We start from the raw sequence: 17207 nt of genomic DNA on the forward strand, positions 1-17207 counted from the left end.
ATTCATTGTATAGTAACATTTCAGGTAAGTAACAAGGCCCAAGACTTGAACTTTTATTTATGTCTATTTGTTGATTTGTTTCTTCCTTTCGTTTCTGGTTTTCAGAAGTTTAAGCAGATATTACAGCTCAAAATAAAAACTAGAAGCTGTTGATTAACCCAAATATAATTAAAAATTTAAACATTTGAAAACATCCACCTTTAGAAATACAAGTTAAGAAAAAACAGTTTTACACTCATGAGTTAAAAATTAAAGTCATTGACATAATGAAAGCTGTACTATACATAGTGAAACAGGCAACTGGACAGTTATACTTTCAGTGAGGCTACATAAACACTATTTCCAGCATTTACACATCACAGGGAAAACAGATTCAATGCTACATATATGCTATATTCAATGCTAGTTATATGTCAAAATTTGGGATAATTAAAATGTCTTCAGAGACTGCACTGCAGACAAAGTTAGTGCAAAGAATACCAGCCATAGCCACTGGTATAAAGTCTGCATTTGCACCTAAAGATTTTAAACTGTCATTGCACAAGTTATATTTAATGCTGATGTGCTAGTATCAAACAAGGCTGTGTACCGATGTCTGAAGTACATAACTGCATAGAAATGAGAGTCTTAGGACTGATTACTACTACAGATATAGAAAAGGCTATTTTGGGGCATCAGATTATGAAACAGTTTTTAAAGCACTGCACAACCAACCATCACATTTTTAGACCCTTGTATAACCTAGGTATTTAATAAAGACATGTTAAGAACAGCATTTCACTCCAACTTTCATGATTGTAAGTCAGATCCTCTTTCAATGCCACATCAACCAAAAGTTACTATGTAATTGGGCTTAAATTCAATGTTTGTACAATAACACACTAGACCCCTTGAAGAATTAGATCCTGAACTTCTTACACCTTCATGACAAAAAAGTAAGGTGCACATAGTTTTGAAGAGAGCACCGATTTGTAGCAGCTCTGTGTATGCTTACCACATATAGCAAGCACCACAGTGTATGTGGTATGCACTCTAAGTATGGACCCATAATACATGATCTATAACCACAACTATATAGTTCTCAAACTTTAGAAACTTACTAAATGCATACCTTTTTCTAAACCTCACTCTCAACCAAACTTAAAATTATTCTTCTGGTTTTAATTCATGCAACGAGTTATTCTCTGGACGTCTCAAGTATAATTTTTGCTAGAGTACAAAAGCTATGCAAAACCAGTAGATTTCTATTGCCTGCTTCTAACCTGAATGTAGACAATCGGATAAAGTTCAAAAAGTTATAAGTTATCTTATAATTTGGGCCAGTTTCTAAACATTTGCAAAGAGACTTTGTAAGGAAAACCATCACAGTCCCTTCTTGCTTATAGATGCCTAGCAGGCACCATTAGATCATAGCTACTGTAGTAAAGAATAGAACTGTGTTGGACAAACTAGCTATAACAATATTCTCACATAACTAATACAATTCAGTAACAGTATTTACTAATGTAGCAGAATGTGGTAAGGTTGCATATATTAGGGGGATGCTGGTAGATGAGTCTCATACTGAGTGCATCATGGTTAATTGAGAGCCATAGCAAAAGGCTACAGTCATTATTCTACTTTTCTAAATTTATTCTCAGTTTTCAGTAATCAATTTGTTTCTGACAATGAAACAACTGGACCCACTTAGGTAATCAATACAGCAAAGGGAGTGCCTTCAGAAAAAGTATGCTCTACCCTAACAAGCTATTGACGAGTTTAAGGCTAAAGTTTGTCAAAAGAATAAATAAGCATGTCTCTTTTTTGAGTGCAAAAGGATACGTCCATGAGTCATTAAAAACTTGTATTTCTGACAGCCTGAGCTAAACCTGCAGTACCTCATTAATGCTCTGCATATTGATAACTGTAAAAAAATACATTTCTATTTTTGGGAAAAGGGTTATTGCAAAGATTAACGGATAATACAACATTTCTGCAAATAATGTTCTTAGTTACTCACAACTGAAAATGCCTGACCTAAGCATCTTCTGCCCACTGAGAATTTATATCCTACTTTTACAGAGTTAATTCCGATCTTACATCATAGAACGGTTAGAAATGACTGATTGAAAGTGCCATGGTAGAAGTGTAGCGAGCATGCTTACAGTTTTTGTTAAGCAAAAAGGACACATTGCAAACTCCAGTGAAAGCAAGTACATATATTTGGAAAAAAACTGCAAGTTAAACGTGCAATTCTCTTCACTACTAGAGGAAAACAAGGATTCCATGACAGACTGATTTGTTGATTCTGTAACTTTATTTTCATTTAAACTGACCGCTAAGCCCCGCAGCTGAAGAAACCATAAAAAAACACCAGGAGTTGATAGAAGTGCTAGAATTAGTCTATTAAATTCTTTTAAGCTATTTAAATTGCTGAATGAGCCAGATTAACTTTTGTGGGTAGAGGTCCTGCTTCTTCATGTTCTTCAGTCTTGCATCGAACAACAACAAGAGCAGAAGCTGGGTATCTGGTCAGTTTTTCATTCATGTACTCCAAGTCTCCATAGATGCTCAGCTTCTGAAATAATTAAACATTTTAAAAAGATCATATCATTACAGATTCTGAATGCAAGACTCAAGACATGCTTAGCCATAAGAACACAGAATGGCCACAATGGGTCAGGCCAACAGTTCATCTAACCCAGTAGCCTGTTTTCCCCGGCAGTGGCCAATGCCAGGTGCTTCAGAGGGAATGAACAGAATAGGTCATCATCAAGTGATCCATCCCATCACCCATTCCCAGCTTCTGACATAACTATGATCATACATTTCTCAGTGAGGTTTTGAAGGTCCTCAAAGTAGCAATGCTTCAACCCTTACTATGAAACACTTTGCATTTTCCATGACATCTAAAATTCATGTTCACAGTTGAGTCTGAGTCCAAGGCTAGGACTGACATGTTCCTGTCAGAATAAGTGTGGTACTTGCCAGTCTTGCATATTTTTAGAGGAAGGAGAGTGGGGGGGATGTCAGTTCAGCCAGTCCCTTCTCTCCTCCTCCAGTCAGATTCCTGCCACTCACCCACATCATGTCCACAGGTTCCTGCCATTCTCAGCCTTTTCACAATCTTATTAAAACCCCTTTAATGGTTTAGTGAATGCACCCTGAAACCATACATCCCCTAGGTCTCACTCTGCTCTGGCAAAAAGATACTAGAAACAAATTTCCAGTTGTCAAACATGGTTACCATGGGGAAAAGGGTTCCCAGACAATGGGAGTTGCGGCGCCAGCGCTCGGGGTGAGGGCATCGCGCAGAGCCCCCAGGGCTGCCCTGTGCCTAGGAGGCAGATATGCCAGCCGCTTCCTGGAGCCGAGCCGGGCCAGGCAAGGAGCCTGCCTTAGCCCCGCTGACTGGATTTTTAGTGGCCTGGTCAGCACCAGGGTCCCTTTTCAACTGGATGTTCCAGTCAAAAGCCAGACACTGGGCAACTCAACAGCCCACAGGTAGATCTAATTGAGTATCACTGTCCTAAGCACTGGAATATGGGAGGGTTTTCTAAATCACATCTCTATCTCTCTTGCTGAAGTTGTTCCACTGTGTGTAAACACCGTAATTAAACAATTATTGGAATAAGGACACAAACTTGGGTTTCCCACCTCCAAGGTGAGAGCCTTGATCATGACACTGTAGTCATTTCACTGTCTTTATCATTTATACAAAGTGGAACAGCTTCAACAAAATGCTTGAATAGTCATTGAGAATGAGAATAGTCATAGTGAGAATGACTGCAGCCTCGGTTATGGGCACTCACCTTGGAGATGGGAGACCCGCATTTATGTCCTTGGTCCAATGACTTTAATTTACTTTACACACAATTGAACAACTTTGAGAGATTGAGACCTGCCCCAAATGCCAACAGAGCATTCTTCTGCCACGTGGGAGACCAAAGTTCAAATCCCTGCTCCACAGCCGGCAGAGAGGGGAACACAGGTGACCCACATCCCAGCTAAGTGCCCTATCTACTGGGCTAAAGGTTATAAAGGGAGGCACCCCCACCACCTTCTCCACCCATTTTGTGAATCTAGACCTTACAATTCTTGTCTTTACTTTTAAAACGTCCCAACAGAAAGTGCTTCATTTTGATGCAGATGAAATTTTGTTAAACCCCAGGTCAAAATGCACTGACTTTTGATTTACCAACATTTTTAGTTTGATTCTAGCAGATTTTATTTTTTAATTTTGCAGAACAGCCAGTGAACCAAAAAACCAGCTCTACACCTAAGACCCTATAGCATTTCAGACACTAAGTAATATGAATAACTTCAAGGTGATGTAAGCTATAGAATAATTCGCTTTACCTCAGATGGAACATACTGCTGCACAGCTGTAGCAACAGTAGCACAACAAATCCAGAGGAGCACCAGTACGGAGAGAACAAGTGTAGTAGTTAAAATCCAACCAGAATTTCTGAAATGTAATGAGCATCGTTAAAGTTGTTTATCCTGTTTTCTTAAACTGTTATTCCTAAAGACATACACTGGGCTTTACCAATCTGCGTTCCCATGTCTAGATCATTCAGTTGAATGCTTCACTGGAGGAGTCTGGGAAACCAGTCTCCCACCCCACCTTAGTTACCTGTCTTCAGGTACAGGGTAGGGAAGCACAATGAATCAAGTCTAGCAGTTTCTTTACTAGGTCCCAAGCGGACTCCTACTTTAAGCTATTTTGCCAACAAATCTCTCCATTAATTGCATTTTGAATGCATGACAGCAAAATCTCTGATCTCTCTTTCTGCCTTAAGAACCTCATTATGCCAGGGAAATAGCAGCCAAATGTTTAGTGCAATTCTAACGACCATACTCGTCAGACCAATGGTCCACCTAGCCCAGTATCCTGTCTTCTGACAATGGCCAGTGCCAGATGCTTCAGAGGGAATGAACAGAACAGTACGACTGAGTGATCCATCCACTATCATCCAGTCCCAGCTTCTGGCAGTTGGAGGTTTAGGGGTACCAGGAGCATGGGGTTGTGTTCCTGACCATGTTGGCTAATAGCACTGATGGACCCCTCCTCAAACTTACCTACTTCTTTTTTGAACCTAGTTAACTTTTGGCCTTCACAACATCCCAGGGCACTGAGTTCCACAGGTTGACTGTGCAGTGTGTGAAGTAGTATTTTCTTTTGTTTGTTTTAAACCAGCTGCCTATTAATTTAATCGGGTGACCCTTAGTTCTTGTGTTATGTGAAGGGGTAAACAACCACCACAACCATTTCCCTATTCCCTATCTCAATATCATTCATGATTTTACAGACCTCTATCACATCTCCCTTTAGTCATCTCTTTTCTAAGTTGATCAGTCCCAGTCTTCTTACTCTCCCCTCATATGGAAGCTGTTCCATACTCCTAATCATTTTGTTGCCAGTTGATGTTGATAAACGCAAAGTAATGCACGCTGGAAAACCTGATCCCAACTATTCATATAAAATGATGGGGTCTAAATTATCTGTTACCATTCAAGAAAGAACTTGGAGTCATTGTGAATAGTTCTCTGCAAACATCCACTCAATGTGCAGCAGCAGTCAAAAAAGCGAACAGAATGTTGGGAATCATTAAGGGATAGATAAGAAAACGACAGAAATTTATATTTATATTGCCTCTATATAAATCCACAGTACGCCTACATCTTGAATACTGTGTGCAGATGTGGTCACCCCATCTCAAAAAAAGATATAAATGGACTTGGAAAAGGTTCAGAAAAGACAACAAAAATGATTAGGGGTATGGAACGGCTGCCTTATGAGGAGAGATTAATAAGACTGGGACTTTTCAGCTTGGAAAAGGGACAACTAAAGGGAGATATGATAGAGGTCTATAAAATCATGACTCGTGTAGAGAAAGTAAGTAAGGAAGAGTTATTTACTCCTTCTCATAACACAAGAACTGTGAAATGAAATGAATAGGCAGCAGGTTTAAAACAAACAAAGGAAGTATTTTTTTACAACACACAGTCAATCTGTGGAACTCCTTGCCTGAGGATGTTGTGAAGGCCAAGACTATAAACAGGATTCAAAAAAGAACTAGATAAATTCATGGAGGATAGGTCCATCAATGTCTATTAGCCAGTTGGGGCAGGAATGGTGTCCCTAGCCTCTATTTGCCAGAAGCTGGGAATGGGTGACAGCGGATGGATCACTCGATGGATTACCTGTTTTGTTCATTCCTTCTGGGGCACCTGGCATTGGCTACTGTCGAAAACAGGATACTGGGCTCGATGGACTTTTGGTCTGACCCAGTATGGCCATTCTTATGTACCTTTTCTGATTCTAAAATATTTTTTGATATGAGGTGACTAGAACTGCATGCAGTATTCAATATGTAGGTGTACCATGGATTTTCTGTTTTTGTATCTATTCCTCTCTAGTTATTAACATTGTTAGCTTTTCTGACTGCTCCTGCACATTTTGAGAGGATGTTTTCAGTATACTACTCACAATGATGCCAAGATCTTTCTTGCAACTAATTTAGACCCCATTATTTTGTATGTCTAGAAGTGTGTGAATGCATCCTGCTGCTCAGTAGCAAAGATTAATGAAAGAAAAAGAGCAAAGTGATATTGTATCCTATCAACCTAGAAATAAAGCAAAACTGCTTATTTATACAGCACCTTTCACACTAGACAATCCCAAAGTACTACACAAATCAATCACTTCACCCTGATATGCAGCCATATCTAGGAAACCAGTGAACTGTAGCAGCTGTTTAACAGTTTGCAGCAAAATATCAGTAGTGTGGGACAGGAAATGACAAATATCATGGTTAGGTTAAACTGCATGGAGAGATTAGGTTGGCCAAATTGTCAACAAGTATATTGTGGCTAATATCTATTTTTGTAAGGGAGCAGTGAGCTCTTTAACACAAGTGCTCAGAACCTCCCCTTTAACACAAGTGCTCAGAACCTCCCCTTTAACATCTCCTCCAAAACATCATCTTTCTTGAATACAGTTCTGTCACTTTGAGATTGTCTGATGGAGTATATGACATGTAAAGTATATGGGGAAGGAATGTCATCCTACCATTTAAGCTTTTACAAGACAGTAGAAGATACATACATAGAAAGACATTTGAAAAAGCTATTTCTTTCCTCCTCTTCAAAAAATCCTGTGTGTGTCTGTGAACCTCCTGGCTGTAGGTCTGCTGAAAGATCACAATGACAGCTCCATTACAAGGTTACAATTAAAAACTCTAGTCTCATACAGTCCCTGTCTATACGAAGACATTGATAGTAGAAAGCTTCTTTAAAATGGTTAATTCCAGTGGGGCACCACTACCATCCAGTAGTATACCACGCTATATTTAAAATACATTTTAAAAAGAATTTCTTACTGTGGCCTTTGTTGCCATGTACACAGGGTGAAGGTGACAGTCTGCCCATAATGACTTTTTCCTCTGTGGAAGATTTGACTTACTCTTGCAGGTTATGAATATTTTCATTTGCACTCTAGAGAACCCAAACCAACTTACCGGATGTTTTGCTCAACAACGATTCTTTCAGATCTGTGGTGTCCTGTGGAATATATTGAACTTCTGGCTTTGACTAAAACAATAATGAAAATTGTAAGGTCTTATTTGTATTTCATAAAGCTTCAATTAACCTTAAAATTATAGTCATCCCATAAGCATCATTCACATTTGCAAAAGAAATGGGGAAAAATTTTGACACACTATCCTTTTAAGTTAATTTTGCTTTCTACATTGCAAATCCAGTGACCACTACAAAGAGAGACTGACTGCTGCCAAACATTAAGCATGCAGTTACTTGCCGAGACGGCTCTGCTATCTGTTGTGTGAGTGGAAGACACAGGAGATCAACTGTTAACACCCAGGACACACAAAGCCTTGTAAAAGTAAAAAAGCAAGCAAGCACCTGGAATATAACTATTTTGCCATCATCTGCTTGAAGGTAGAAGGTCCATGAGGAAGTTATGAAGCTCTGTGCTGAGTCCATCATGTCACTCCAGAATGATCTCACCAGTGTCAGAGGGAAAAGGAGATGAATCCTTGGCATCAGGGACATTAACTGTAAACACATCATTAACTGGTTTTCGATTTATTCTGTACATATTCAAGCAATTTAACACTGTCCCCAATAAGGTCTTAGTCTTTAAATAGAGAATTTCTCTCCATCTTTCTACACACATTAAATTTGGAAAAAAAAAAAAAAGTGAGACAATCTGAGCAGAAAACAAGTAGGTGGCATTTGACAAACATGCTACATGCTTACTTGCTCTTGTCTCAGTTCAGCAAATGGCTGCTGATTCTGGCACCCAAGATGGCAAGCATATTGTTCATCAGACTGGGAATATGCTTCAGTACAGGCTGCAAAGAAGAAAAGTTGTGTAAATTGAAAAATAATTTCACATCTTAAGTCAGCAACTGAAAGCACGAGTGTAAGGTGTAGGTACAGTCTGATAAGGACTCAAGTGACCATTTTAAAGACTCCCTATCCCACCTGAGGAATAATACGAGAGCAATGTACCAATACTGGTACTGGATTCTTTGGGCTGATGTAATCTAGATGATCTATCTAGAACAGGCATAAAACTGGGTTATATCTAAAAGCTGAATGCAGCAATAGCATTTGATCACAAAAATGAGGAAAAGCAAAAAACCAATCAAAATAAAGTAAGAGCAATTACTGGTATAGAAAATTCCAACATAGTGACGTAAATTAACACAGCCTCAACCCAGTAGAATAGGCAAGGATTTTGTACCAGAGATGGCATGGATTATCAACCAGAGTTCTGAAAGACCCTCCCACAGGACTGTGGTCTTTCCTCCCACATACCATGGAAGAGTTCAAGTTTTGCTCCAGGGGATGGAAGTAAACTAACAGAGGAATCCATCAAACTGCAGAGCGCCATGGCATAACAGGGAACAAAGGAGGGTTTGCCCATCAGTGTTGCAGGAGTATAGTTAGACTTTCTATACCAATTTCAAGCTCTATCAAAAATACAAAGTCAGCTCTGCTCTTATTTCCAAAGAGCCGTATCCAATATTTAAAATAAAGGACAGACTAGCAATTACAGGAGAGAAGCCAGAAGATTTGTATTCTATTTGTGGCTTAGCCACCCACCTGCAGTATGACCTTGGGAAAAGTCTCTACACCTGGGGAACCGGAGACAGAAGTCAAGTGGAGATAATCCTCTCTCACTAGGGTATTGGGAGGCTTAGGCCAGAAAGGCACAGAAAGAACAGGCTTGGCAAGTAAAAGTGCATCCTGAAAGTTAGGACTATCCATTTTCTCACAGGAGAGGAAAATGAACAAGCGTACAACCAGATATGGGCAGTCTATGGAAACAGGGCAGACAAAATCCTGGCAGGGAATGCACAGTAATCAGCCAAATAACTGAGTGTGCCGTTCTCAAGAGCCTGAGCAGCAGTCCTACGGTAAAACAGTTACAAAGCCAGACAACTGGCAGTCATAGAAGCACCTAGAGACAGAATTGAACATAATGGTCAGGAAGTGCATCACAAAGCACAGGACAGCCACCAAGCAACGAGCAAAATCAGTGTTATAAGGCCACGGCAAATGACCAGGCAGAAGGCAACAGTCCAGGGTGGCAATGTTGTACAGGAAAGGAGGCAACACTTCAGACTCAGCTCTACATCTGGACTTTTGCTGCACCCCCCCTTTTTTATGATATCCCTTGACGTGTGGTTTGGCAATTGAAAAGAAATGCCTGGATCACAGCTGTGCACGGGATACTGCTTTTCTGCAGCTCCAGCCTATTCCCAGCTCATAGAACTCAGCTCTGTATTGCATTCACGTGCCTTTCCCCAACTCTCTCTGCTCTTGGAGCTGGCCACTGCCCCCTTCGCCTTCAGCACAAGATTGAGCCTCTTTTTAGTGCTGAGTTGGCACTTAACCACTTTTAGACTACATAGGGAGAGCTGCTCCCTCTCCTGCCTCGCTCGGTGGGCACCACGCTTTTGATCTCAGTATACGAACCTTAATGTTTATCAATTGCTTTAAGATCCTTGGCTGGAAGTACTACAGAACTGCAAAGAAATATTAGCTTGGTATATAGTTGGTAACAAGTATTTTCAGTTTTAATTATCGATATTCCTCGTCTGATCTTCAGATAATTAATCCTTTTAAACAATTAGTTATTTATGAATGTTTGATTATTTAATGGCTTAATTCAACAAGACAAACCCAGCTCCCAAGTTGTTTAACTACATGCAAGGCAGAGAATGTAGTTAAGATTTGTTTCTCTTTCCATAGTAAAGAGATTGTAAAATTGAGTTGAATGAGGCCAGATCAGTGATGTAGTACAGTATACAGTTCACCAAGATTTGTGCTTTGTAAAGCAAACATTTCAGCTGAAGTAAATACAAAGTCATACAGTCCCAACAAATAGTCAGGGCTAGGAAAATCATCACAACTGGTGTCGTTTATTAGGTTGTCATTGCACAATGTTGCATGGAGTAAAAGGGACACCATTAGCTTAAAAATTACATTGTTAGCTAACCATTTTACACCTAATATGGTTACACTACCTAAATTTTTCCCTTGGCCAAAAGGACCCTTATGTTTTAAAGGCTCACAAAGCAGAAACCCCTTTTAAAAATTTGAGAAATTTTAATGAGTGCTCTATCAAACTTTTTTTAAAGAGTAACATCAATTTAAAAAAAGTCAAATTGACAATATCCCTTCATATGTTTCCGCTCTTCCCTTCATTTGTCTCTTCACATTACATCTTGTGGAAAGAGCATAGAATTATCTTACCAGAGTCGCATTCCAGTTTGGTACGATTCAAGTCAATTCCATCATCCACAAACTGACAAATAGAAAACAGTCTGCAGCCTCGCTGACATGCGTACAGTTCCTCTTCCTGGGAAGTTACAAGAAAAGCAGGGTTGCTAAAGAAATTACTAATACTCCATCCAAGAATCTAGGGTAGCAACAAGCAAACATTACTACTTTTCTGAGTACTATAAAAGCTACCGTGGAAAATGTTCTAGCAAAAAAACCCAAACAAAAAGAAAACCTTAGAAGTCAGCCAAACACCAAGGTCTGTACAGTCTGGAACAAAAGCAAATTACAGTTCTTTAAAATAATTGGGCAATTTTGATATGGACTTCCTTAGTCCAAGCAGAACACAGTTCTTTATTCAGCAAGGAGCTGGCCTTGAATAGACAGATCACTAAAGTCAGCAAGCTAAAAAATGCATTTCTGAAAAACTATAGCTTTAAAAATAAAGGTGCTAGCTGCTAAAGAATCAAAGTAGAACCTATTAACCTTCACTTCACTAATTCACACAGAAAGTTGGCAGTCCTTACCTCTCAAAGATTTAATGGCAAATGCTACCAGTGAGGAGTCATAATAAAGATGAATAGTATATTGTCAAAACAACAATTATTTATTATAGGATAGAATTAGAAGTAAAGAGTTGTCAAAATAAGTAACCAGAGTATATTTTGTGGTGCATTATTCTTGTGTCAAGGCTACTTACTTGCCAAAATAGCTAGTCAACATACTATTTAATGGTTATGCTGAGGGAAAGTAAGGGAGAAGAATATTCCTTTATGTAATTACAAAACTAAGATACAGCAAGTGTATAAAAAATTTATATCAATGTTCCTATTTGATTGTCACCCTCTTTCTCACCCTTCAAATGTTACAGTCTTAGACTGTAAGCTCTTCAGGGCAGGCACTATATCGACCTCTGTGTATAATGCCCCAATCAAGATTATAGTATGGTAGCATTCAGAAGACAAAGTAAAAAACAACTTAATGCTTCTCCCAATAATTAATGAAGTTCTATAGTACTTTGTTTCACAAGAAAATACTCCCTTAGCTGTGAGAAACATACTGTTTAATTACTAGAAGTACCATGTGGCAGAGAAATGGGGTCTGTAAGGTAGACTTCATTTTGTGGGCTTGTCAACCCACAAAAGTTGTATAGCTAGAGCAGTACTGGTATAGCTAAGGCAGTACAACCCTCCTAGTGTGGTCACAGTCATACAAGCATAGTTTATTTCCTTATGGAAAGGGGAATAAGCTACACTGGTATACGGCACCTTTATATTAGTATAACTACGGCCACACTAAGTTGTATAACTAAGAGTTGTAACAGTATAACTATTTAGATAAAAAACATGCCCCCAAGTAGAGTAGTTATACCCTACTGGTAGAAAAACTGTGTTTAAATGAGGCCTAGGCAAGTACCTACTTCCCTGGTATTTTAGAAGTTTTGCTTATTTTTTAAAGCAAAGCAATAAAAGTAGCGAGTTATCTAGTTCCACAATGTGGAATATTTGCTATGTCAGAGACCAGATAGATAAGGTAATATCTTTTACTGCACAAATTTCTGTTGGTGGAAAGCACAAGCTTTCAAAAAGTGTCCGATTTCTTTCCACAGACCTGAAGAACTCTGTGTAGTTTGAAAGTCTGTACCTTCCTCCAACAGAAGCTGGTCAAGTAAAAGATATTAGCTCACCTACCTTGTCTCTCTCATATGTTAGGACCAACAAAACTAGTTGTTTGTAGTGTTGTTGTAAACACTGAACATTGTTCTGCATTTGACACCATGTGAATTTATTAACAGGAAAACTCAAGACAAGTCTTTTGGCTCTGTCCTCATCCTTACGGTTGTCACCATCTGTTTTACAGGTGGAGAGTGTGACTTGTACAGTCTATATGGATTTATAAAAACATAATAAGAAGTGAATATAATGTAACTGGAATATGCTTCATGCAAAAGGTCTCTTGTAAGGTATCATTAGAAAGCTTATAATCTACAGAGTGTGATCATCCCATTTGTATAAATGTACCACTCTTGTATCTAAAACTAGAAATATAAAATATAACTCTGAGGGCCTACTGTAATTATGTAAAGTGTGGGCCATTAATGATGGTTTGGAATCTTGATGACTCCCATTAACAAGGACCATTGTCTGCAGATGGCTCTGTTTACCTGTTAGTCTTCCTGTATATGTGTGTGCTGGCAAGTGGGCAATGAAGTCTTGCAGTGACATGTGATCATGTCACCTGAACTGGAATCCATCTTTAACCTGGTGGTTTTCCAGGGGGGGGGGGGGGGAGGGTGGAAACCCAGAGGGACAAAGGGTTCCCGCCTTATGCAAAAGATATATAAAGGGGTGGAAGAGAACAGAGGGAGAGAGGAGCCATCATGAAGAATCCCCTAGCTAACACCTAAGCTGGAACAAGAGCTGTACCAGGGAAAAGAATTGTGCCCAGGCCTGGAAGGTGTTCAGTCTAAGAAAAAACTTACTGAAGCATCTTTGAGGGCAAGATTATCTGTATTCAGTTTGATTAGGCATAGATTTGCGCATTTTATTTTATTTTGCTTGGTGACTTACTTTGTTCTGTCTGTTACTACTTGGAACCACTTAAATCCTATTTTCTGTATTTAATAAAATCACTTTTTACTTATTAATTAACTCAGAGTATGTATTAATACCTGAGGGAGCAAACAGCTGTGCATATCTCTCTATCAGTGTTATAGAGGGCGAACAATTTATGAGTTTGCCCTGCATGAGCTTTATGCAGGGTAAAACAGATTTATTTGGGTTTAGACCCCATTGGGAGTTGAGCATCTGAGTGCTATAGACAAGCACACTTCTGTGAGCTGTTTTCAGGTAAACTTGCAGCTTTGGGGCAAGTGATTCAGACCCTGGGTCTGTGTTGGAGCAGACAGGAGTGTATGGCTCAGCAAGACAGGGTTCTGGAGTCCTGAGCTGGCAGGGAAAATAGGAGCAGGGGTAATCTTGGCACATAGGGTGGCAGCTCCCAAGGGGGTTTCTGTGATCCAACCCGTCACAGAGAGAACTTTGAATTCATTATTAAAGGAACAAGGCAAACACACCACACCTTACCATATAACTAACCCATTGCAAACAAACTGATGCGATTTTCTTTCAGACACAGATGTTCTGATATTTTATACTGCAAAAACATAGAACTGCCAACCTGGGTCAAGATTTTTTTTATTTATTTTTTAATAAAGCCTAACAACCTTGACTGTCTCTCTAATAGAAATATCCTGCTGCAGAAAATATGCCTCAAATGTTGACATTCATATTGAATTGGCTTTGGCAGGTATGATGCACACACAGATTCTCTTGACAAGTCTTAATGAAGTTTATCTTGAAGTTAAACCAAACAATGAATGTTTCGAAAATAAAAAGTTTCCTGCCACCTCTATTTCTATTTGGTAGCTTAGTGGTAAGTAGTGTTTAAAATCAACACAGGATAGATTGTTTAAGTCACAAAGTACTCAGTAGGAAGAGGATTGTGTGTGTCACTTTATTGGCCTCTTTATGATGTATATTATAATAATGAGCTCAAAGTGCTTAGTTTTTTAAAACGAAGCCACCAGAAACACCAGTCGCAATTTCCTTCAAAAACTTGCCAAATTCCTGCAACAAAAAGAAGGGAACTATGCTTCACCATAGGAGTCTGAAATTTCATCTGCGGTAGGAAAAGATTTGGGGTTGGGATTAAGGAAGAAAGTTGTTTAATCTTACAATGATTCAGTTCCCAAACTTTGGCCTTTTTTGCAATTGGGATCATGCTTAGACCTCTCAACATGCGGCATAAAGTCCCATATTCTAGATATATATTTCATTCCATCTACACAAGTCTTTGTTGCTTCCACTCATTGTTGAGGTATACACATCACCGTTACTGTCTCAAAACCATGATTATGTAGTTTTATTCTACAAATATTAATTCCACACTTCAAACTTTCTGCTCTATTACTCGTTTCCCTCGTTTGTAGTTTGTGCACCCCACATTTTGAACTCAACCTGTTACACTGCTGCAGATAGAGAATAAAGTATATTACCAGTCAAAAATTCACACAAGACTGAAAAGAATAATCAATTTTCCAAATTCCAACAGTAACTCAGAATTCTATGGAATCCTGAACTGATGCTGAACCTCAACATGAAACAGAGCTGGGGGGGGGGGGACGGGGACGGGGGGGGGACGACAGTTTTCCAACACCTTCCTTTTATAAAGATGGATACCATGAAAGACTTCTGCCTAAGTTAACTAGAACCCAGGGGTGGAAGTTTTTTGGGGTGCTCATTTTTTAACCACTCTTCAGACTTCATCCTCTATAATTCAAATGTTTTATCAGTGTCATGATTCAGGACTTTTTACTTGTCAACACACAAAGATATTTTGTATGGTTTTAAAGCCAGAGCAGCCCACATCAAGTTGGCATTGTTTCTTTGAGGGAAGGAGGGAGAAGAAAACAGGACACATGGAAACCCCACAACAACAAAATCTGGATGCTCTGCGCTTGAATAGCTTTTGAACATATTATAGATCCTAAGAGGAAATGATATTGCCTTATCTGGTAAACAAACAACCTCTTCCCCCAAAAGGGTATATTTTACAGGAAGATTACTGACTGCTACACAGAGCTCTTCTTCAGGTCTACTTCCTTACCCAGCCCCGAAGAAGAGCTCTGCATAGCTCAAAAGCTTTTATCATCCACCAACAAAAGTTGATCCAATAAGAGATATTATTTCATGTAGTCTATCTATATCCCATGGGGAGGGGATGCAAAAGAAACAGGCCATATCTTGGGTTTGCTGTGTAGGGGGAATCTTCCTAGCCAAGGACCCCATACCTAGAGGCACCTGCTACCAGATAAGGAATCACCAACAACCAGTGGACCAGGGTGAACAAACCTCAAAAGCTATCGAGCGGGGGAAGCGAGCCATCCTCATCCCGATATATACCTGAGGAGTCTCTCTCATGGTCTGGCAACACTTGCCCAGCTTGTCATGCCAACAGTCTCACTGACTCGGATTAGACCAGGGATGGTCCCAGCTGGGGAGAAGCAGGGGCACCCCGGCGGAAGGCCCTGCGCCTTGGGGCCAGAGTGCAGAGGGCGGTGTCTGGCTATGGGTGCGGGGGACTGGGCGGCCTGTACCTGGAGGCAGGTGTGGGGGGCGCCTCCAAGGGAGCCCCATAGCGCAGGAGCGGGGTGGAGGGGAGACCTGCACCCTGAGAGGCTCGTCCAAGGAAGGCGGGATAAGGCCGGCGGGGTCCCGTACCTTGGGGTAGGTGTGCAGGGGGTAAGTCAGCTGACAGGCCCGGTGGCACGACGCCGTGCTGCCCAGCGCCGAGTCAAAGGCCTCGGAGGAGCCCGCGGCAGCCCAGCCCCTCCCGCAGATCAGGAGCAGCAGAAAAAGTCCCAGCCCCGACGGGCTCCCCCGCGGCGCCGCCATCTTGCCCCTCCCTCTCTCGCGGGGTGGGGGGGGGTGTTTATCGCGTCGGGTTCCCACTTCCGGCCCTAAGGTGAAGGACGAGGCTTGAGTGATCTCGCGAGAATTCCCTCGCCGCGGGGCCTGACGGGAGAAGCAGTTTCCCTATCGGAGCTGAGCTGGGGAGGAGACGGAGACTCGCCTTCGCCGGGAACTACGAGGCGAGTCACTTCCGGGACGGGCCGCGCGAGTCGGTTCGGGGCACCGTGGAACTAGCCCGTGCGCCCCGAGCCCCGCTACCCCGCCGGGCAGCAGTACCCCGGGCCCATCGCCGACCCTCCACGCCCTGCCAGACACCCAGCTCCTCCGCCCGCGGGCCGGGCCCCCGACTCCATCTCTCCTCCTTCTCCCCCGCCACGGGCCCCCCCGACTCCATCCCTCCTCCCCTCCCCCACGGGCTGGGCCCCCCCGACTCCATCCCTCCTCCCCCCCCCCCCCACGGGCCCCCGACTCCATCTCTCCTCCTTCTTCCCCCCTCACGGGCCGGGCCCCCCCGACTCCATCCCTCCTCCTCCTCCTCCTACCCCCCCCGCGGCCCCGAATCCATCCCTCCTCCTCCTCCCCCCCCCACGGGCCGGACCCCCGACTCCATCCCTTCCCCCAGGGCATCAGCCGGGCACCCCATGCCCGCCCCCTCAGGGCATGTTGTAACTCGTAGCATGGTGCCGCACCCCCTTTGCGTACCCTGCAGTGTCACCCCAAATCTCCAGCCACAGATCTGCGCTCCCAGCCAGCCCCAGGTGTATACGGTAGCAGCCTAAGCCCCCCACTCTCCCCAATCCTCATTTGTGCCTTGCAGCTTCATTGTATTCGGGGCTCAGTGTAACATTGCCGTCAAAAGTTCCCCCCCCCTTTCCCCCCCCCCCCCTTTTCCCCCTACCTACCTGCAGCTCAGGCTCCTAGGTTATTTTTGCTGGC

At 41.8% G+C, this 17207-nt stretch overlaps 1 protein-coding gene across 2 annotated transcripts; it reads right to left on the reverse strand.

Moving 5' to 3' along the window:
* Nucleotides 1-147: 147 nt before the first annotated feature.
* TMEM59 (transmembrane protein 59) lies at nucleotides 148-16253 on the reverse strand. 2 transcript variants are annotated; one of them, XM_008167931.4, is made up of 8 exons: nucleotides 16080-16253; nucleotides 10771-10876; nucleotides 8263-8357; nucleotides 7906-8058; nucleotides 7503-7575; nucleotides 7091-7172; nucleotides 4339-4447; nucleotides 148-2557 (listed from the first exon to the last, which is right to left on the reverse strand). In XM_008167931.4, the coding sequence occupies exons 1-8, from the start codon at nucleotides 16251-16253 to the stop codon at nucleotides 2405-2407; spliced, it is 945 nt and encodes a 314-aa protein (XP_008166153.1). In that variant the 3' UTR covers nucleotides 148-2404. The 2 variants fall into 2 exon arrangements, with proteins under 2 accessions (XP_008166153.1, XP_005284912.1); XM_005284855.5 differs by having other exon boundaries at nucleotides 7091-7175.
* Nucleotides 16254-17207: the final 954 nt, after the last annotated feature.

Source organism: Chrysemys picta, chromosome 8, assembly GCF_011386835.1.
Source record: "Chrysemys picta bellii isolate R12L10 chromosome 8, ASM1138683v2, whole genome shotgun sequence".
Lineage (NCBI taxonomy): Eukaryota > Metazoa > Chordata > Testudines > Emydidae > Chrysemys > Chrysemys picta.

Bases quoted from the DNA above. Each gene is read 5' to 3' on its own strand.
- TMEM59 (XM_005284855.5), bottom strand. From the start codon at position 16,253: ATGGCGGCGCCGCGGGGGAGCCCGTCGGGGCTGGGACTTTTTCTGCTG. The intron at 8,059-8,262 runs GTAAGCATGTAG...ATGTGTTTACAG, and splicing joins CTGAACTGAGACAAGAGCAA to TTAATGTCCCTGATGCCAAG. The intron at 2,558-4,338 runs GTAAAGCGAATT...TAATTATTTCAG, and splicing joins AGCAGTATGTTCCATCTGAG to AAGCTGAGCATCTATGGAGA.